The 24,177-nt window shown below is 38.8% G+C and overlaps 1 protein-coding gene across 1 annotated transcript in view; it reads right to left on the reverse strand.

The window, feature by feature from the left end:
• Positions 1–2,111: 2,111 nt before the first annotated feature.
• The window catches only part of LOC136884111 (fibrous sheath-interacting protein 1), a 60,786-nt gene continuing 38,720 nt past the window's right edge, over positions 2,112–24,177 (reverse strand). Inside the window, exons 5-6 of the mRNA XM_067156150.2 lie at positions 11,459–11,647; positions 2,112–2,610 (exon numbers count right to left, since the gene is read on the reverse strand). Of these exons, the coding sequence (XP_067012251.2) occupies positions 2,236–2,610; positions 11,459–11,647 (564 nt within the window). The 3' untranslated portion in view covers positions 2,112–2,235. The remainder of the gene's footprint in view (positions 2,611–11,458; positions 11,648–24,177) is intronic.

Below are 24,177 nucleotides of genomic sequence, written 5' to 3' on the forward strand. Positions count from 1 at the left end.
CTCGTCTCCCGTGTGCAACGCTCGGCCAGCCAAACACGATTTAACTCGTCTCCCGTCCGCAATGTGTTAAATGAATTCTACCTCAGAAACCATTTGGAATAGGTCATATGTCCACTTTTGCTTCAAATTATCCTTCCTGACATATCCCTGAATATTGACCATAACGGACCATTTATATTGGTATTGACCATTTCTCCTGGGACAACCTGTATATAATTTTTCCAGCAGGGAGCCCACCATATTCCAAAATGAATGTGAGAATGTTCCTGAGTCTGGGCTTCACTCTTTGTTTTTGCATAAAACTAAAACAAGACCATTTTCACCTTATGTTTGCCCATAAAGGCCTAAAATGGAATATTGGTCAGCTGGTGGAGGTGTTGGGATGTCAGTCTTATGTACAGTAGAACTGAAGAGAATGGCACAAAACTGGAACCTTTGGAGAGTTGCTGCCAACCAACCTTAGGGTTGTAAACCTAGTAGTTCTTCCATAAACCGACTCTTGTCTGCTTACATAACTGGAAACCAGTATGCTTTTGTGACAGGTACCACCATGTATTGAGCCATGAATGGAGCAAGGTTTCTCATCACAGAATGAGATTATTCTGAACCCAAATTTACTAATATTATAAACAATGTTCAGGGTGGGACATTTCATCGTTTCTCAGCTCACTGCCTTTGCTGCCATAAGTGGCAACAGAATCAAAGGTACGCTCTCTCAGCGGTATTGTTGGAAGAGGGGTGCATCCTCCGGAGTCTTAAAACTTGTCTCGGACTTGGTGACTGTTGAAGAAGAATGGCCTGAATTCAGTTCCTCAACAATCTTCTGAATTTCACTCTTACCTTACCTTGGGGTGTAAAGCCTCATTCACAATGCAAACGTAACCGTAAACTTAACGACGTAACGTAACCATAAAATTAACGTAAAATTTGTGGTATTCACAATGGAGGAACGTAACATTAAGGTAAAGAGTATACAGCAGCCAATCAAAACACTGCCATGTTATTAAGCACGGAAGTCGAGTTTTGGGCTATCTCGCAGTTTTATATTTCAATACCTCGTTGGAATCAAACAACGTGGTAGCGGAATTCATATTACTTCAAACATCTATTGCTTTGCTCCTGGGAGCTGTGTAGGCCTACGGTACCTGAAAAGGCGATCTAAACAACGGTGCAGAAAATGGGTTCATCCCTTGAATCAAAGGAGTTTATCTCAGGGCGATTTCGGTAATCTACTGTAAGAAATTATCCTCATCAGTTCATTTTGGACATGCGTATGAAACCTGAATTGTTTGCCTTTCTTACGATTCGCTTCCCCTTTTCTAATAAAAAGAAATGTAAGGTCTCCTTTACCGACATCTATGACCCTATCTATCACACCCCGATGAGATCTTTGGATGATATCGTTTTCAAAAACTAGTAGTCCGTCATAACGTTAAGAAATATACAGGGACACTGTTTTATTTATGACAGGGATTGTCTCTTCCGTTCGCCAGCGCTGCGAGCTTGTCTCCCCCCATTTACCATCAGATAGCATTGCTACAAGATATTTATTTCCACCTATTATTTTTCGGTACAGCATATTTGTAATTCTTTTTCCTTCTATCATACATACATACAAAGATTATTTTGAAGAGAAGTACAAGTGTTTCGTCGAAAGAAGTCATTATATCGTGCACAACATGCAATGTTTACCTCTGCTCTGATTGGCTGGTTCTTAAAGTTAACGTAAAATTAACCGCAAGAGCTTGGAGTTTGCAATCCCTTAATTTTACGTACTCCGAGTTAAGTTTACGTCGGCGCATTGTGAATGGTTCCATTAGATAAGATGGCCGCTAACTTCTAAGTTAACGTTAATTTTAAGTTTACGTTACGTTACGTTACGTTTGCATTGTGAATGGGGCTTAACAGGTCACGCCAATAACTGCATGGCTAGATGTCAGTTCCCTGAATATTTTGGGGGACAGTCTTCATTTTGAACTTTGGTGTAGTTTTCTTTGGATCTCCTCCCATATTTCTCTAATATACTCTCTTTCTGTATTTAGACAATGATTTTGATTCTAATAGCAGTAAAACATGGAGGCTATTTTTTGTGTATATTTATTTAACACATTTATTAACAAAAGATAAAGATAAACAGAGCAAACTCTTCAACATTCAGGTAGACTATTTTAATCTCAACTATTTTATCCCAAACTCTAGCATGTGAAACAATGGTGGGAAGAGTTGGAGAGAAAACTAAACATTATGTTTAAATTTGAAATAAGGCATGAGAGCTTTGGCTTGCTCTACAAGTTGTTGAACCACCTCAGATTTTAGATGAGGGGGCCATCTTAAATCTTGATCTGAACGTTCAGTAGAAAGTGAAGGAGTGGGAGTCGTCCGAACCGTGGAAATTGGTGTGGGTGTGAAATCGTTTCTCAGCTCACTATCTTTGCTGCCATAAGTGGCAACAGAATCAAACGTACGCTCTCTCAATGGTATAGTTGGAAGGGGTACATCCTCTGGAGTCTTGAAACTTGTCTCGGACTCGGTGTCTGCTGAAGAGGAATGGCCTGAACTCAGTTCCTCAATGATCTTCTGAATTTCAGTTTCCCTTAGAGGCTCCACTGGCTGCAAAATACAATAAAATAAACTACCAGTTAATATGCTTTTAATAATTTGGAACTAGATGTGTGGACATGGTTCGGAAAATTGCTATGTTGCCAGGTATGGGCAGGGAGATGGAAGAATGTAATACTTGCAAGATCAAGCCTATATTTTTTACTTGTCCCCAGGGACTAGGCCAAAAGAATCCTCCTCAGTTGTACATTATTGCATTTATTGCTTTCAAACATTCTGAATAGGACATGTGTATTGCTGTGTTCTTTATCACATTTTAAACTGAAAAATGAATAATAATAATTTCAACCTATTTGTTGCTCTAGTGATGTTGACTATATATGTATTTTGATAGTGATAAAAGCTACACATTAACTGATTTATGCTATCATATTGTTTCTTGGTGTGGTAAATGGTATCCTTAACATTTTCGTTACAAGGCCTAGGCTTAAAATATGCTACAATTTAGACCTCCAAAATTATTTACATAACATAATCTTCAAGCACATAAGTAGTATTCTATTTTCACTGTGAGCTATTTTTTCTGCACCAACTAGTTTAAACATTTCATCTTGTCTTAGCATTTTTCACACCTATGGTTCATTACATTCTTTAGCTTCTCTGCAACGCATCCTTTATTCATGAAAAATATAATGAAAACTGCTATTGAATGCCATCTATTGATAGAATTAGTTACAACATCGAGCTCGATAGCTGCAGTCGCTTAAGTGCGGCCAGTATCCAGTAATCGGGAGATAGTGGGTTCGAACCCCACTGTCGGCAGCCCTGAAGATGGTACCTTAATTAAGGCCACGGCCGCTTCCTTCCAATTCCTAGGCCTTTCCTATCCCATCGTCGCCGTAAGACATATCTGTGTCGGTGCAACGTAAAGCAAAAAAAAAAGTATTTAGTTACTACACAGAACCAAGAACACGTCGCTATAACCAAGTCCATAAAAATTGCGGATAGGGATTTAAAATTATATACCATATTCTCGACCCTATAGAAATTTCGGGCGTGGAGGATTTCAAAAAGGCCTGTAGAATCTACGAGCATAGTCAGTAGAGTTTTAAATGTTACCAACTACATATTAACAGGAAAGCAAATTGCTAACAACTGTTGGATATTATAATGATACTTGAAGTTTTTGATAGTAATAACAATTGTCTGGTCTTGGAGTTGTGAAGGGCAGAAAAAAAAATCCATTCGGGACTCCATGTTGTACAACGGTGCCCATAGGGGGCAACTCGCACTGAGCGTTTGTTTAGAGTGTGGGGACAGGGCAGGAGGCATGGCATTGCATCTGTGCAATTATAGAGTTTTGTGATGCTGCACAGGTTGAACTGAAGTAAGTGATGGATTCAAGTTCCTTTAATCCTAACAAGGATATGGACTCAGCCAGCAGATGCAAAACAAAAGACTCGGGAAGTTTAGGAAGAAAAGTATTTCTGTCAACAAATGGTTGAAAGGTCGAGATGTTTGATGTATGGTATTGTCATCAACAAAGAGAAATATAATGTAGAGCTGCATTACAAAAATAAACGCCAGGCTGAGTGGCTCAGACATTTGAGGCGCTGGCCTTCTGACCCCAACTTGGCAGGTTCGATCCTGACTCAGTCCGGTGGTATTTGAAGGTGCTCAAATACCTCAGCCCCGTGTCGATAGATTTACTGGCACATAAAAGAACTCCTGCAGGACAAAATTCCAGCATCTTGGCATCTCCAAAAACAGTTAAAAAGTAGTCAGAGGGACATAAAGCAAATATTATTATTATTAAAAAATATTCAGCTACACATGCCTCAATTGAATGAGAGGATCAATGCAAAAATGGTTGGGAAAAAAAACAATTGTTAAGAGAGCTAATTCAGCTTCATTTGAGTAGATTGATCTGTCCAGACATTTTACAACTCATAGCACAGATGCAAAGAAAATATATATCGTTGTAATTGGATGGAGTTATGCAACAGTAGACGAAGCGCCATCCTCCGGAGCACCATCTTATGGAGGAAGGCTTTAACTACTTATAAAAAATTTCCCACTGCATTACAAGAGGCCATTAGTTGTCAGTAAACTGAAAACCTAAGCGACATAGCAGGAATCAGCTAAACTGTAAACTGCATCAGTAGACTTTGGGACGTTCCAGTTTGCATCATTAGACCAAGCGCCACATTCCTCACATTATGCGCGGATGACAGCGAGGGAGTCCGCGTTTACGATTGTGCAAACTTTTTTACGTGGTGATACATTGAGTGGTTTATCAAGTGACGAAGTTCAGTGATGTATTAAGTACTTCCAAAAGTATGGAGAAGGACATTGTTACTAATGCAACTTGCTAAGAAGGTTACGTCAGAGAATCATTTTCTAGAAGAACATTCCAAGGTTAGTATCATATTGAGATTGTTGTACGGTATTTAATACAGTATTCTGCAATGAAAGCAATATTTCTTTATTGATATACTTATTTGAAGAAGCTGTGAAAGCTTCACAGTAACAGTGTTTTGACATGTTATGCTAGGTAATACGCGCCAAATCAATGAATTCCAGATTAGAATAATGACCGCAGGGCCATTTCTGTAGACACATCATTGTTTATGTATCAATAATATTGATAACATCAGTATTAGAATCCTAATGATACTCACAATATATTGTAATCGTATTTTGATAATTTTGTTACTGTTATAGAAACCAAATAATGACATAATGTCAGCAAGTAATAATTAAGACATTTTTGTGGTGGGACTACATGATGTGAATACAGGTGCTGAAAGTGAGATTTGGGAGCCATCTCATGGGGCTGTATATACAAATCTAAAGCCACTTGAATTAGATAACTTTGTGGCTGTGTCACAGAACTTGTTGGAGGCATATGTCTACTGTACTTTAAAACCTTCGTCTGTAATTCTAATTTTAAAATTACGGGTGTGTTTATTCAATGTTAAACAAAGTGTCTGAACATAGGTTAGTGTTTTATTATCATCCATTAACTTTCTTTTTTATTGTTTACAATTCCCAACATGACCAAGTTGGAGTTGTGAATACAGGGAATGAAATTCTTAATACCAGTACGGAAGCCACTGAGAAGAACTAAGCAAACACTGAGGACTGGTGGAGCAATGAAGCACAAGATCTTTCTGATAACAATGGACTTTATACAGAAAGCAGCGTTACTGACAATACGAGAAATGGCAACCAAGGATGACCTAGTAAAGGTAGGAAGAGGAAATATCCAATGCAGAACCGCGATGTTTGGCAGAAACTATGCATGACCAAACATGGAAAGAGAAAAGAAGAGAAGATATTTAGAAATTTTCTTTGTAAATGTAAGTGCGGTAAGAAAGTCTCTTTAGATGTTCGTGAATGCGAATTCAAGAAATTTTATAGTGTTGAATCCCATAATGCCCAAACTGGTCTCATAACTAGTATAGTGACTGAAGTGCCTATCAGTAGAAAGAGGAATAAATCTTCAGAAAGGAAGTCTTTCACCAGGAAATACAAGATTGCCGGTATTCAAGTTTGTAAATCTATGTTTCTGCAGGCGTTGATGATTTCAAGCTGTAAGGTTGATCGAGACCTAAAGAAACTGAAAAGCAGCAACGGAGTTAGAGATCTTCATGGAATTAGTGGTGGGAGCAATAAAATATCCGATGAGAGAATTCAAAGTGTCATTGAACACGTCAATAAATATCCACGGTACAAATCCCTTATTGTCGGAAAGAAACTGAAAGGTAGTTTGGTAGTGATACGACCCTTCTATTGATGTACAACATGTACAAGGGGGAAAATGAAAATCCAGTTTCATTTTCTGTTACGGTGTTAAAACAGCTGTGTTTAATCGTATTTTGAAAGATGTTGTGTATCACTTTATTTTATTTTGAAAACCTCAAGAAGAGACGTTAAAGTACATTACGGAAGGACAAGAGGCGTAGTTTTCATTTTGATTTTGTTCTATTTGATTTTGTAAAATATGTTCATTTGTTTTGCCTTAAAAAAATGACTAAGTGTGATATTTAAAAATATCATTTTGGATGCCCAAGAAGAAGAACTTTCGGAAAATTGTTTTATACTGTAAAATTTGCCTTATTTTATTTTCTGTACGTCAAGAACAGTGTCTTAATTTGGGAATGTGAAGATATTTAGGCTTATTTAATTACTCTGCAACTCCTCTAAATTTATTTGGTTATTGTGTAAAAATTTTATAATGTAAATAACTGTGTAATTAGCATCTGGATTTAAGGTAATAACTTGTGTGGCAGGGTGTAGCTGCATATGTCTGCATTGGTAAGATGCTTCTAGTGATTTCCTGCTGCATCAGAAAGGAAGTTTCAGGAAGTTGTAAAAATCTTTCCTCATCAAAAAATTTTGGAGCCGTTTTGGCCAAAATAAAGCAATTTCTAATTGGTGAATGTAAGAGCTGTGAGTGCGCTAATTGGTTATCTCCTGAATGCCCCATTTTCAGCTCCTGGCGACTTGGCCAGGGCCAAGCTTGTTCCCGTCGTCTTTGATTTGTGACTGGCGAAGGGAGCAGTCGTCTCCTCCGTCTGACGGGACCACCGGACCTCCGAGGTTAGCACTATTCGGTTCATGTTTTGGATTTTAACCTGTAAATGTAAACTCTTAAATTTCTTTGCGCATCGGAGCTTGCCCGGGGTATCTTCCATTTGCCAGTTTTAAGTTCAAATTACTTAGCCCTCGCAGCTAGTCTTACCTCCTTTGTTTTGGAGGCATTCCCCTTTTCTTTGATTTTATATACTGTGTAATAAATATGTAAATTTTAATTTCTCCGGGATTGCCACATTTGCACCCTTTCTTTTCCTTGCTAGCATGTGGTGTTATGTTAACTTTAACTTCTTTGGTTGTAAAGGAATAGCCCTTGGTAAATTATGAGCTCATTTTCTTATATGTAATTTTAAGTTGATATCGTCCGCAACTACCTTACGAAACTACCTTGTGATGACTAAATTTTGGCTGTTAAAAATTTCTTTACATTGTTTTAAAGTTGTTGGCATGAAGCTTGTACTATTGACACTATTGATACCTTAAAATTTATTTACCATGTTAACTTTAATTTTATTTCATTGTTGGCCTTGTTTTGTGAAGTCATTTTCCAATTTTTAATTCAGTAAATGTAGTGTTCAATTGGGATCACTGTTGATTTCGTTTTCCCGGCAATGCAGTACCTTCTCACGGACCTGGTAGGGTTCCCAACCGCTTTTTATTTCCTTTCTTTTAGTTGTCATGTTGGTTAAACTGTTATTTATATCCCTACATTGTTTTTGGTGATTTAACATGGTGTGCATGTTTAATTTATTTTTGTGCGATCGAAATTTATAATGTTTAAAATGTTATTATCTGTCTTTTTCCTTGTTGTGTAATCCATAGTGGTTACATTTTCAATGTACAAGAAACTCTTTCTAATGAATTTCAATTTGCAAATAAAGAAACTCAAAAAGGACACGTGTAATTTATGTGATTCTCTTGATGCTGAAATTAAAGGCATCAGAAGAATGATCATGAACGAGATATTCTGTCAGATAAGAAGGCAAAACATTTAGCTGAAGCAGAAACAGCACAGAATTTGAAGAGAAATGATTTACTGCGTGCCAAGGAAACTGAAGAACTGGAAACAATTACTTTTGAGATGGAAAAAACATCACCTTTGACACAAATTCCAACGAACATTGTTTTTCACAAATGTCAGCTATGCTTATACAACTGCGGAGTACACGAGGGAAGTAATAATAAAAGTCACTGTTACGTTTGACTGGAAGTTGTGGCAGGTCGCGGGGCACAAGAAGTCGGCTCATGCTTAATGAAAACCTACTGGAAGAAGCACCCACTATTTCTGAGCTAATATTATGGTCAGATTCTTGTGGTGGTCAGAACCATAATATTAAAATGGTTTTGATGATGAAAGCAATATTGGATCAACACCCTACTCTTCAGAAGATAACTATGCGATTTTTAGTACCTGGTAAGTTTTCTTCCCAACGACAGTGACTTTGCAGATATTGAGCATGCCCTCAAATTTCAACAGTGTTTATACACTGCAGAGGACTACTTAAACGTAACGAGAAACTGAAGATGGAAAAATCCCATTGTTGTTCACCAGATGAAAAATATGCCGTTCTTCAGTTCAGTAGAACTTGAATAAATGATCATGAATCAGAAAACTGATGTCCATGGTTGCAAGATAAACTGGCTAAAACTGAAAGAAATCCAGCTCTTGAAATCACAGCTGTTCACTATGTACGTCAAAACTAAATTTGATGGTGAATTTCAGGAAGTAAATCCAAATAAGTCAAGACAGGGACAACCACGGGAAACTAGACTTCCCTTTCATCAGGGATTAATACATTTGTGGCCAAATGCAAAACCTATCTCTGAAGCCAAACTTGGAGACCTTAAGTTGCTGATGCACCTAATACCTGCAGATGCCAAACAATTTTACTTGAATCTTCAAGCAGATTCTGACATCGTGGATGACATAGATGGATTCAATGGAGATCCTGATTTTGAGATTGAATGAACGGAGAGCAACAATCTTATTACCTGTCCAGTGGTTTGTGTGTATTTATGGAAGAAAATATTCTTTAATCACATTTTCTGTACCTATTATGTTCGACTGAGATAAGTAATTAAAATGCAATATTTTCTTTCGGAATTGCTTTTTTTTTTTTAATAAGGTAATCATAACCACGTATAATGACCTGTATATCCTTTACTTAGTTTAAGGGACTGCCATTCTGATGATGATGATGATGTTTGTTTAAAGGGGCATAACATCTAGGTCATCGTCCCCTAATGGTATGAGAGACTGCCTTTCTACTTAGCAACTAATGTGTGTCTAAACCAGAACGTAACTTACCCATAGGCTTAAAAATATCACGTCAGTACTGTACTCTCAGAATATAATAGGCCTATCGTGAAGGAAAACCCATAAAGAAATATGCATTGTATAGACTACGATGGCTCATGTCTTACCATTTGTATTTGACTCAGATCAGTTGAAATTCCTCAAATCGGTAAGTGGTTATAGCAACGACTTTAGGGAATACCTCCCCTTCTCGAGTTTCTCCATCTAAAACTTGAATAATGTACCAGAGTTGTGGTGGTTCAAGCACTTAGCACGCCTTTCCAGATAGTAGGAGATTCAGGTTTTAATTATTGCTGCGGCCACATTATATTTGTTGAAGTTTTACTCAGTAGATACTGAACAGTGAGAAAAACCTTAAATTGCATCAGTACACTAAGCGCCATTTTTTTTTTTCAAGAAAACTAAGTAATGTGAATATTAAAATGTTGAAATTTGGTAAGAAGGTACAAATTATTATCCTACAACACCAGGAATACCATGTTTAGCAAAATTATGTTCGTTCAAATTTACAAATAAACCTAAAGTTAAACGTGATTATCTTGAAACCAACTTTTGGCGCTTGGTCTAGTGATGCATAACGGCATCCAATTAAGATGTGTCTGTGTAAAAGAAATGCCGTTCTTATTTATTTTGTAAATACGAGGGTTGGGGAAAAAGTCATGCAATCATTTTCTTCCTTGCAGATACCAGCCTGGTTGGAAAGTGCGACATATACAGATGAAAGGATGATGTGGTATCTATATCTGTGGACATTGAAGAACTCTCAAACATTGTGCCTCACATATTTATTATGCTAGTGTACAGTACAATACTGGTTTCATGGTGCAAAATAATAACAGCCAAGCACACCTCCTCTATTGCAGTAGATCACAGCATACACACAGTCGACGTGACAAAACTGGGTCTAAAGGCCCTCAAAGTAGTCCCCTGCAACGTTCACCACACACTGCCAATGATGTGCAAGGCACTGAATACCGTCTGTGTTACCATTTGTCACACCATGTGTGAATCGGGTCATCTATTGTCGCACAGCATTGGCAATGTGCTCTTGTGTCGCAAACTGCCTACCCTGTAGTGGTTCTTATACCTTTCATATGAGATGAAAGTCACAGGGCGAAATGTTATTCCAATGGATGCTTCGATTCTTCCCATACCAGCATCCCAGTTGCCACCGTACACACTCTGCTGTACGTGGTTTTGCGTTCTCGTGCAGTATAACTGCACTGTCCACAAGATCCGGACGTTTCTCCTGAACGCCACATCATACCTGTCGCACCAGGAAGTCCCTGTAGTACTCTACGCTCAATTGTTCTGCCATGTGGAACGAAATGGCTCTCAGAGGCACCCCTGTCATCATACGCGATGATCACCATCAATTTTACGCGGGAAGGATTCCAATGGAACTTCTGCCGCCTTGGTGATCTGGCATGTTGTCACTCCGTAGACTGACACATGAGTTCCGGTTCATATGCTCTTGCCCAAAATTAATTGATGGCGATTATTCATGACAGGAAGTGGTCACCATCCTGTTGCCAGCATGCCAGGAGGTCGGAGCATGTTCTATATCGCATTTCGCATCCACCATTGAACTTCCATCAGTGCATGTGCAATTGCAGCTCTGTCCACAATATACTGTGGTTGGAGCATTTCTCAATGCCATTTGCTCTATCTAACTCCACTAGCATCCATGAAGTCTGCCAAGCCCACTGAAATGCATGCACCAACCAACCCTATGAGCGATATTTTCACACCATTCATAACAGGGACTGGCTGAGTAATTGCTAGTATACATATAAAATGGAGGAGTGGATGAAATGTTGATAGATAAAATTATGTTGTACTGATCAATGAAAAACAATTATTTTTTTTCAGGTTTACATATGTTGCAAATAGAATATAAGAATAGTATCACAGCGATTTTCTACATTGATGATTGAAGTTTCACGTTTTATACTTTTAAGTTGACAAACAATGTTTCCTTACCTCTTCAACTGGCTGAGTGAAGTTCAATAGTGATGAATCAATTTCATGTAAACGCTTCTTTAACTTTGCCTCTTTCCATCCTCGTTTACTGTCATCTTGAATCTCGTTGCCCACATTTTCTTGACAATGTCCAATATTTATGTTTGGGTGAGATGTATCACTGCTTAGAGATCCATTAGAAGACAAAAGCTAAAAGCAGAATATTCTGTCAAACACATAATAGATTTTTTCCTTATGTGACTTGTTGCGTGGAAAGGGACCGAAAGTTAGATTTTTCATTTTTGAGATTTTTGTGTTTCTAAGGCCAGTATTACACTATCAAAGAACTTGGATTCACATAACTTGGATCAAAGAAATTTGATAATCTTTGATAAAAGAATTGGGATGAAAACCATCTTGGATCAATCTCTGATGAGTTTCTCCATGTTATTATATTTGTACAATGATTCTGTGATAAAGGTGAAAGAGTACCTGGTAAAAATGGCCAGTAATAAAATTGGAGCATTGCTGCAGTGAAACTGCTTATTGCATTGTATGAGGAGAAAGATTTGCTGTATAACACAAAGTCCACACATTATAAAACAAAGAATTGCAATTAAAGAAGTACGGTGATATGGGAAATGATCTTTTAAGGGTCATTACGGTTGAGGATATGAAAAAAAAAAAAAAGTATCTCAGGACCCAATACTTGGCTGAAAAGATTAAGGCGATTGCTGATATTATTACATTTTTATTATCTATGCCTAGTGACACTAATGCCCGGTTTCTGGAATTGTGAGATATCTGTCCAATAGCTACAGATTCGTTACAGTTGTTGACTCGATAAATCTTTGGTGCTTTGCACAGCATAATAGCAGCTGACTTATCAAACTGTTAACTATTAGCTTATTGATCAAGTTTCATAAATACACACTAGATGCCACCCCCACACTGCTGTGTTTTTGTGCATTAGATGTGTTAAACCAAATTAAAATAATAAGTGAGTTATTTCACCTTTTCAATACAAATTAAATAATGTTTATTAAATAAACATTTAATGGGATACATTAGATGTATTCCCTAGACTGTCAGGTGCATGCACACAAGTAAGGCATTGTACTTGAGCTTTTCATGCAGCTCCTATTATATACTCTTTGCCATGCAGTGAGAAATTCGTATTCGACTAGTTCTTGCAGGCGTAGGTGTCAGTTTTGTAGTGTTCAAGGGCAGTCAGAAGAATTTGACACTGTTTAAGGATTTCTAATAAAATACACACATCAGCAGCACATATCATGCGTGATTCAGTTTTGCAAGGTGCCTTATAAATATACTGTATCTATTCCCTGTTATTCCAAAATATGAGGATCGTTTGACCAAGGTATAACGAAAAATAACAGGTAATTAACATATAACCTGTTAGTTCCTTGTAAAGTAATATCGTTAATTAAAAACAGTTCCACGATAAAAATATATGCTCACTGTCAATGCAAGAAGGCCTACAGTAGGCCTACTACGATAAATGTGTAATTATCTGTTATGCTCACTTACTGGTACCAGTGCTTTTATGGACACGAATGCAGTCACAGATACAAATATGACAAGACTCAGTAGTATTAATGGGTATTGTAGTTAATATTTGATCAACAGAGGACAATGGAAAATTATTTGTCATAGGATGCAAATTGTCGCCTATAACCTCAACCAAACGAATCACTATACTTACCTCTTCATTCTTGGAGAAGTCTTCCTCGTGAACAGTCAAGATTTTCTTCTGGAGAAGTGGAACGTAAAGAGTTTCACTTTATTTTCTAGACACGACATAAGCTCAAAAAGCCTAAATCGTGTCTATAAGTACGGGCCGTGAAAACAATGGTAATATTGATCAAATTATTTGATCAAAGATGTTATCCAAGTACTTTGATAGTATAATATTGGCCTAAAATAGGCATAAGATATTGAGCATTTAAAAAAAAGGAGTTCTAGGTGCAATACTTCACAAGATATATTAATTATTGACTGTTGTTATTAAGAGAACTGTATTTTGAGATAAATGCAAATACAGCTTTCACTAATTTTCTTACCAATTTTATAAATTTTTCCTGACATTGAGTAACAAAGGCTCAAACTGCTGCGTAAGAAGACCCATAGGTAGTGCAACAGGTCAAAACATAGAAATGCACTTTTCAGACCACAGACTTTTGTTCAGCTCTGCTATAAAATTTCCACATATACACTTAGGTGGCAGAAATGAATGAAAAGAATACTCTTTTCTCCTGATAATAGATGACCTGCAATTGGGGAGAGAGTATTCATTTATTGCAGTTCATTATTTATAATTCAAAGTGCTGAAGATACTTCTATACTTAAGTATAGAGGGTAATTCAAAATAAATGCAACAATGTTTAGTGTGGGAAGGTAAACTGACCTGACAAGAGCATCATGTGATGCATTATATTACAAAAGGGTTCTAATTGACAACCTCCGACTTTATTACCGAGTCTTCATCAGTGGAGCAGAGACTGGTGAGTAGGGAAGATGCTCGGTATTACAGTCATCATCATCATATGTATTTTCCAGCTGTTGGCCAGGTCTGCTTGGAGCACAAGCCTCTTCATCTCCTCTTGTCTTCCCATCACTTCTCCCTCTTCGCTCCTGTCTGGTCCTCTTCTCTTCTCTGTACACACTCTTCCATTCCTTTTATCCACCTTCCTCTTGGCCGTTTTGCTGTTATCTCCATTTTGTGCATTCTCCTGGGTACCCTTTTCCTTGTCTTCTCTTCATGTGTCCATACCATCTATGTCTAGATGCCTCTATCCTGCTCTTGTTTGATTATATCCCTAACCTTCTCATTTCTCATCTTATCCATTCCTGTCACTCCTATCCTGCTTCTCAGGAGTTTCATTTCACTTGCCTGTATCCTAATCACACCTCTCTGCCTCATTACCCATGTTTCTGCTGCATACATCAGAATACAGTAGGTGCGTAGTGCATCTTGTATATCACTCTTTTGCTTTTCTGAGGGGCATTCTTGCTCCAAACCAGGCTTCTGACACTTTTCAGGAATGCTCCTGCTTGTCTTCCACACTCAATTATTTCCTCCACTTTCTGCTATGATACTTCCCAGGTATACAAAACTCTCTACCTTCCTAAGCTGTTCCCCTACAAGCATTATCCCTCTTTTAGGTCTCTCCTTCTTACTAGATGTGATCAATATCTCACTCTCTTTTGGCATGAAATTTTATTCCATATTTTTCCACCTCATCTTCCTATGCATCTAACTGTTCTAGGATATTCTCTTTTATCCCCAGACTAACAGGTCATCTGCAAACATCACTTTTATTTTACCTTCCCCAATTTTCTTTGACAATGCTTCTGATATAGCAATTTGTGTTGTGTTCCACATTTTATCAAGAAACCTCCACCAACCTGACAAGACCATCATGTGATGCATTATATTACAATAAGGGTTCTAATTGTCAACCTCCAATTTGACTAATGACTCTTCATCAGTGGGGCAGAGATTGGTGCTCAGGGAAGACCTATGGTTGTCACTGCGTAGATTTTTGAGATAAAGCCCCCTCTTGATGATATAGGACTCTCTTACACCATATCCTTGATGGTATCCCAAGCAATAACATCTTTAACCATGTGCATCAATCTGCATCACTGAGGGAGACACTGTAATCAAGTCAGAGGTCGACAATCCAAACCTCTTTTGTAATGCAGATATTGATTCCCATAGGGATCCTGAAATATTTGTCCTGAATGAGTAAATTCATATTTCCAATATAAATGGTGTGTTATTGGAAATGTAATGCTTCTTATGATGTTCTGGTTGGGTTGTTGGAAGTTTCTTGATAAATGTGGAACACTGCTCATCACTATATCCAAGGCATTCTCGAACGGTTGCATGCCACAGCACCAAAACCATGCATTTCCAGACATGGATTCTCTCTTAAGAAATTTGTCATCCCACACAACATGCAAAGCATTGTCACGTTCATTCTGAATCATCCTCTATAACAGAGTTGCTCAGCTGAGTGTGGATAGTTTTTGTTACCTTGGAAGTGTAATCTCCAGTGATAATTTAGTCAGAAAGGAAATTGCAAACAGAGTGCAAAAGGGATCACAATTCTACCAACAAGTAAGAACACTTTTATGGGATGACATTGTAACTGTACAAGAGTATGATTCCCAATTTTAGGTTAGGAAATTTTCATAAAATAATTTTTATTATAAAGTAGTAAATATTTTGTGAGTTTTAAATTGAGATGTAAGAACATTGTATTATAAGAAGAATTGGTAGTAGGGAATTATGTATCTGTGTATCTTTATATTGGTGTAACTTTAGTTTGGGTAAGAGTCTGTAGAAATGGCATAGCAGTAAAGATTATACAAACGGGAAAACAGCCACTATATCGGTAAAGACAGTTGAAGTTGGTTTAATGTGTTGCGACATGTGGATTTAGGCGGACACTGCTCTGCGTGGAGCGAGTCTATATATGTGCTTGCATGCTACGAGTTTATTGGTATTAATACAGATGTTGATTCTCATAGGGAATTTAAAATATTTGTCCCGAATGAGTAAAATTTATGATACCAATATAATGGTCCGTTATTGGACATTATAAATTTTCCAGCTAACTCATTCTTGGTTGCCTGCGTTTCGCCCTCGTGTGCTAAGTTAGGCTCATCAGTTGGGACTTAGCACACCACCCAAGACGCAAGGCTAGTGCATACCGTGGAGGCCACTGCATAGGCTACTTGAAGCCACCAGCAGTGCCAATGCACTATGAGAGCTATGTCTCATTTCCAAAAAATTGATGCCTGCCTGGCCATCAGATAATACAGATATTGATTCCCATAGGGAATTTAAAATATTTGTCCCGAATGAGTAAAATTTATAATACCAATATAATGGTCCGTTATTGGACATTATAAATTTTCCAGCTAACTCATTCTTGGTTGCCTGCGTTTCGCCCTCGTGTGCTAAGTTAGGCTCATCAGTTGGGACTTAGCACACCACCAAAGACGCAAGGCTAGTGCATACCGTGGAGGCCACTGCATAGGCTACTTGAAGCCACCAGCGGTGCCAATGCACTATGAGAGCTATGTCTCATTTCCAAAAAATTGATGCCTGCCTGGCCATCAGATAATACAGATGTTGATTCCCATAGGGAATTTAAAATATTTGTCCCGAATGAGTAAAATTTATAATACCAATATGATGGTCCATTATTGGACATTATAAATTTTCCAGCTAACTCATTCTTGGTTGCCTGCGTTTCGCCCTCGTGTGCTAAGTTAGGCTCATCAGTTGGGACTTAGCACACCACCAAAGATGCAAGGCTAGTGCATACCGTGGAGGCATCATCATCATCACCAGGTTGGTTCATTCCCACTCCTCGGGAGAGGAGGGGGCGGGCCAGCAGCTCAACCAAGGAGCTCTTCGGCCGACAGAGAAGAAAAAGTATGAAGAAACAAAAACCGCACGAGAAGTATGTGTCGTACATACCGTATAAAAACGTCCGTGAGGTGGGCGTAAGGGCACGGTCACAACAAGACGGATCCAGGGCAGACCCGCAAAAACACCCCGCACGAGCCAACCCCAGTAAATACCATAGAAGAGGGACAGACATTTATTGAGCCAGCGACGTGGGACATCTCGAGCGCGCGTTCAGAAAAAGAGAATACATAGAATTACATAAGTATGTTACATAGTGGATGCATGTGCATAAGATGTTGCCGGTATGAAGGGGGGGGGGGGAAGGATGCGGGTAATGTTGTAGGAGAAGATAATATAGGGTGGTGGTAATGTTCGTGATGGAGGTAGCAAGGAGTCGAAGGAGGTCAAAAGTAGGGTATGGTAGAAGAGAGATCGGGGGTTGGGAACCAAGAAGGGGAATGTTTGGCGGTGGTGGGGTGGGTGGCGAGGAGGGCGTAGGAGAAGGAGGAGACGTGAAACGAGTAGATCCAGCCAGCCGCGGTGGGGAGCGAGAACGCTCCACGCGATGGATGCGACCGCGAAAACGGACGCCGGTAGTAATAAGCTGGTCGACGGCAGCAAGAGAGGCGAGGCGGAGGCGAACCATAAAAGTCGGGCCATCCTCGTTGAAGATGCGAAAGACCCGTCGGACAGGGACGCCTTCCTGTTGGAGTTCGTGGAGGATATCCTGGTCCAAGACGTCGGGTGCAATCCCACGGATGACACAGCTCGGTGAGAAGGACAGTTGAGAGACTGATGCAGTGAAGTCTTCAGTGCCTTGGGAGACAGGCGGAGCTGCGATAGTGACATCCAGGCGAGGCGCGGACGACGAGTGGGAAGTGGTTATGGGCGAAGTGCAGGAGGTTGTGGCTGTGGACATGATAGGGGAGGGGTGACTGTACGTAACACAGGAAGAGACAGAAGAAGGGGAAGGAGTAACAGAGGCCGTGACGGTAATCGCGACAGTGGTGACAGGAGGAGTGGTGGACACAGGAGAACTAATGGAGGTAGTGGGAGGCGGCGCCAGAGAAGGAAATTGTAGAAAGAATTCAGGATCGGAGGTGAGTTGCTCGAGAATATGGGCCGGGGTTGGAAGTGCAGGATAGTGAGTAAAAAAAAGGTATAAAAAACCCAAACGGTGGATGGTCGCCGTATAGGCGGGGGAACTGAAGAACACCACGATGTCTGGTGAAGGTTGGCCCGAGGAGGCATCTTGAAGTCGTAGGACTACAGAAACTGGGACATCATCAGCACGCAGCCAGTTGCGAATGTCAGCCGGAGAATTTTTAGGGTCCACGTTCTTAACTAAACAAGAGTTAGACAGCATGGCGAGGGTAGGCGACAGCCAACGAGGCGTCTGCCCATGTGATTATTCTTGGGCCGACTGAGCCGCAGCAAGAAAGAGCGCCACCCAGCCGAAAAAATGCGTGGACATGCGTAGTACGAGGGATGCCGTGGAGGCCACTGCATAGGCTACTTGAAGCCACCAGCAGTGCCAATGCACTATGAGAGCTATGTCTCATTTCCAAAAAATTGATGCCTGCCTGGCCATCAGATAATACAGATGTTGATTCCCATAGGGAATTTAAAATATTTGTCCCGAATGAGTAAAATTTATAATACCAATATGATGGTCCGTTATTGGACATTATAAATTTTCCAGCTAACTCATTCTTGGTTGCCTGCGTTTCGCCCTCGTGTGCTAAGTTAGGCTCATCAGTTGGGACTTAGCACACCACCCAAGACGCAAGGCTATGGAAATGAGACATAGCTCTCATAGTGCATTGGCACTGCTGGTGGCTTCAAGTAGCCTATGCAGTGGCCTCCACGGTATGCACTAGCCTTGCGTCTTGGGTGGTGTGCTAAGTCCCAACTGATGAGCCTAACTTAGCACACGAGGGCGAAACGCAGGCAACCAAGAATGAGTTAGCTGGAAAATTTATAATGTCCAATAACGGACCATTATATTGGTATTTATTGGTATTACCATGCACGACTGTTACAGTTGCTGATTTTTGCTATTGAGGTTACTGTTGATGACGATTGATACCGCGAAGTGGGTGCTGCACAAGTTCTTTACGGGAGCATTACTGCACAATTACAGAGTCAAGAGTGCATTGCCTGTTAATGGACATTCCCAGTGAGCGGTTGGTGGAAGATGCACATGGTGATGTTTTGTAATTCATAATCACAAAGTATGGGTACCGTCCACCTAATCAGTACTTTATTATGTCTTGTTACTATGCAGTTTTGTAAGACTATGGATTTTCCCTCGCTGAGGAAATGCACATTGTGGGCAGCCTTTTTATATGTATAGTTTGGAGGTAATATGTGGTGCACAGAATTAATTACGACTTGATGGAATATAGCCCAGTTGTTCATTACCTGCTTATTCTTGGAAGAATACAACATGATTGTTGCTATTTAACGTGGAGAGAGCCTTTATAATACTTACACGAGAATGGAACTGGGTCATTATTCTTTTTACATTGTCCGATGTGCATTCAGATTCGGTAACCTACGTGGACTCAATGTGTGAACAGTTTTCATTTATACTTGCTCGGCTGCAGTTTTCTTCGCTTCACTTAATTTAATATTTTCTTCGCAAACACCTGACTTGATATTGTACGTAGCTAAGATTGGTTTGATTTTACCTAGCATGCTGATGTGACTCATGCAGTGACAGTACTTGGTATTCTCAAACAGTGATGGTGCTTCTTATTCAATGTATATACGAGGTCAAAATGGGATGAAGATCTCGTACTTCTAAACTATCAATAAGAGGCTAAGCAGTCTGTAATCTGGATAAAGATCAGTGAATTTGGTGCAGTGTTTCGTGGGTGGTGATGTCTTGGAGCAACCAACCAACTTATAGATGGTTGTGGCAATAGGAAAGGCCCAGAACTCAAGATTTAAGAAATGACTGTTGTGTTAGGTTAGGGATGCACTTGGCAAATAACTGGTTTCCAATCATAACGCTAGTTGTGCCACCTTGTCCTTACTAATTAAAATGTTAGTGAAAATAATATGTGTTTGAATCTGTTGTAAGGGATACCACATGAGGTATGTATGTACAGTGTAAATTTTAAAGTGATGTGTACAGAATTATATATTATGTTGTTTGTGAAATAGGCAAGATGGAAATGTAATTGTACATTGTGAATAGTGTTAGAATGTTTGATAAACTTTAAATTCAATAGTTAAACTTATGATAACTTTTACTGATGGAGAGAAAACCTTGGCATGTTACCTAAATTTAATTTCAGGGGTAAATAGTAACAGGTAAGGTTATATAGCAAGTTTGGAGCATCGTCAGCCTGATGACCGTCGCCTTGGGAGAGGGAGTTCTGTCATGCTCTGTGAGTCAATTATTCCTGTAAATTTTTTTTTACAGGTGGCGCCCAATTTCGTTATTTATACTTTATCCTGGTGACTATTCATCCTTGTAGTATTTTCTATTTCATCAAGCTGTTACAATTGGCGCCCAACGTGGGGCAGAATGATATCCAGACTTGCTATATGACTTTGAGGGGGGAGATCCAGCTTAACAAAGGAAAAAATAGGTTAGTATTCATTCGATTGTTAAATATGCTACAATTGTTGTTGACAATTGCTGCACATATACCAGTATTGGCATGCTTCCTGGAAACCAGAAGCAACTTCAATAATGTCAAAATTTTAATGATTTTAATATTTTAAAATAAAATATTCAAAATTTCCTGCCTTTTTAACAGTATATCACTGTTTCCCTTATAAATTCCAAGTTTATAAGAATTTTCGTACTCTTCCTTTTTTAAAGTGTGTATCAAAACTCCAGCTACAAAATGAACCTCAATCATTAACATAGACTGTGATTTCAATTTTTTGTCGCGTTTTTATTCCGTGCACCAGAAAATATTAATAGCTTTTTAAATAAATATGTTATATAAAATTGAATTTAAATCCTATTGATCTGAATGAGGTACAGATTGTAGTACAACATTATGGGAGGAAACTCTGAAAAAATCATAATTACCCATGAATCAGTAAGAGAGTTATGAAGGAAACTGTGATATATTGTTAAAAAGGTGGGAAATTTTGAACATTTTATTTTAAAATGTTATAATTAGAATTTTGACATTATTGAAGTTGCTTCTGATTGCTCTTAAGCATGCCAATCCTGGGGTATGTGCAGCATTTGTCAACAACGTTTGTAGCATATATAACAATCGAATGAATATTGGCCTATTTTCCCCGTGTTGAGCTCGGTCTCCCCCCTTGATGGGCACATTTAGTCCAGTATTTTATGAGCTCATGTTAGAAGTAATTTATCAGTGTTTTCATGCCTTTGCTGGCAGGATGTAGTATTTACTGTGCACTATGTCTTCTGGTATGGGCTAGAATAAATTTGTTACTTTCATTGACATATCTCAGTCTCATCCTTGGCTTTGGCAATATGAAAGTGACTGAGGTATGAGTGATGCTAGTAATACCATTGCTTGTGCAGCCAGTCCCTGTTATGAATGGTGTGAAAATATCGCTCATAGGGTTGGTTGGTGCATGCATTTCAGTGGGCTTGGCAGACTTGATATGCAATAGCAACTTCTGGCTCAGTGAGGAAAGCAATGGGAAACTACCTCACTCCCCTAGTATGCCTCTTCAGTGACACCTAGGCTATCTATGAAAGCTGTTGGTGGAGGTGTAGAGGATCAAGCCAGCCTTTGAGCTGAATACCCAACATAATGTTTTTAGTAGTATGTGTATTAGTAGAATATGAATACCAGTGACAGTAATAATAATGTTGGTCTAGTATTTTATGAGCTCGTGTTAGGAGTAATTTATCAGTGTTATGTTTTGAGTAGGCAAGCTCATAAAATAATCAGTGGAATATGGATATTAGTGAGAGCAATGAATTTGAGAAGGAGAACAGTGCATAAAGGAAGTATGTCTGGAAAGCTGGAGAGCAGCTCTGATACAAGTGCACAAAGTTTTGATGAAAAGTAGTTTACAGAGTGAAAATATGTCTATGGAAAAAGTGTATGGAATTGTAATGGGAGGTGAAGGGGAAGGTAGTGAGCAAAACCTAAGTAACATGGGGGATAATAATGAGTTTATGAAGTTAGTATTAGAGCAGTTGGCCAAATTAAGTGATAAAATTACTGATCAAGGGAATGATTTGTGTAGTAAAATTACTAATCAGGGGAGGGAATTAACCAAATTGAGTGACCAATGGAATAATTTGAGTGGTCAAATTAGTAATCAGGGAAAGGTATTAAGTGATAAAATTGAGAGTCAACAGAAGGTATTAAGTGATAAAATTGAGAGTCAACAGAAGGAGTTGCATAGTTTTGGTAAGATGTTTATAGAGAAAATGGAGGATTTATTGGAGGACCTACTATGTGCTAAAATTGATGGTGATAGCACTGTGGTAATTGATGCTCTTTGGGAAGTTGCAGAAATTGAAAAAGAAGTTTTGTGTGAGGATGATGGAGATTATTTTGTGGAGGAGGAGTCTTTGAGGAAGATATATCATGTTGTAGATGTTGGTGTAAGTGAGGAGATTAATGGTACGTCGATAATGTGTCAGAGTAGTGATGATTTTGAGATTAATGAAACTTTCATTAAGAGGGTCGAGAGCAACAATGTTGATAGCCTGAATGATGAGCAGGTGGGAACTACGATGAAAGATATGGAAGATGTAGTATTAGTGGAGAAATTTAGTAGGAATAGTGGGGATCTCGAAGTCAAAGATAGTAATGATTTCAGTAAAAGAGGTATTGTTGATGCTGTGAGTGAAAATCTTTGTAAAGGGGAAGTTAGGTCACACTTTGTGCATAATGAGTATTATAAGAGTTGTTGTGAATATTATGGTGATTCAGGGTTTGAAGATTTTGTAATGAGTAATTGTGTTGGAAAGCCATTTGGTATTTGGAGAAAATTTGAAGAAAGTGAAAGTGACAATGTGCATGAGAGAAAAGGAAGTCAATTTAAATGTATGTGGAATGGAATATTTGATGCTGAAGTTAGTAGGAGTAATGTCAATTGTATGTGGAAGAGTATTGATGTAAGATGTGCAAATATGGTATGTTTTCAGAAGAGAAGGGATGTTTTAAATGTGAACTGTATATGTGTTCTAAATGAAAGTCTGTACAAGGTGTGTGTGAAACAATGGGAAGAGAGCTTTTGTGTAAGGTTGTCAACAATGGTAGGTTTACTCTCTGGAGAGAAGGTTTCTCTCAAGGTGATTGAATTAGGGAGGCAGAATTTAAGAAAAGCAGCTGATAAGAGGATGATGCAGCTGGGGAGGCATCATGCAGATAGTTTTGAAGTAGGGGAGGAGGTGTTACTAAAGGTTCCACACACTTCATCTGTTGACAATAAGGAAATTCACAAATTTTGAAGACTGTGTCAGGGACCATACACTATAGATAAAAAGGTGGGCAAATGTGCTTATCACTTGTTGAACAGTGAAGGTGACATGATTGGTACATACAATATTGCAGTCACCACACAACCTCGGATAACACCAAACTGACAAACAGCAATTGGAAAGGTAAACTACCTAACAACTTTTAACTACGATCGTCAATTTACGTCCCTTTCAATCATGCCTTATTAAATCCATTATTTCAACGTACGGTCACGGACATCAACAAGAGCGTATTTATTCAATAGCATTCACCGAGGTCAAATGACAACAAGCATTTAAATTTCATGAAGACCAACATTCATCCCTCAACATCCCACTCACGTGATTCACCTTATCCCTCCCCCTTCTCCCCTCCCTCTCCTCTTCCCCACCCAACCGCATCAACACAGACACACGGTAAGCCACACACAAGCTTAGTTGTCTATGTGACTTGAGACTGACAAGGTCGTTCCACTCGAGACAACAACTTTTATTACAAGTAAGTCGATTGAGTTTTCTTTTCGCACAATATTTTGACTTGTTTTTCATCTACTCATAGTTCTTTTTCTCATTACAGATGTTATACACTTTTTAATCCACGTTATTGACGGTCTCACTACGCTGCCCAGCACAGTGTTTCATTTTAACAGTCAGCAAGTTTTTATTTTGACAATCAAGAACGACCTATCAGACGAGAGGACTTTGTAGCTCAATATGTTTTTTAATTCATCAATCATGATCATTGTCATTTCACTTCATCAAGATTTTTAATTTGTTTTTGTGCTATGTAATAATTGTTCTGCTACTGAAGATGGCCTTGAGAATAGGCTGAAACATGTATAGACTTCGTTCCATCTAACAGATGAT

This window comes from Anabrus simplex, chromosome 12 (assembly GCF_040414725.1).
Source record: "Anabrus simplex isolate iqAnaSimp1 chromosome 12, ASM4041472v1, whole genome shotgun sequence".
Taxonomy (NCBI): Eukaryota; Metazoa; Arthropoda; class Insecta; order Orthoptera; family Tettigoniidae; genus Anabrus; species Anabrus simplex.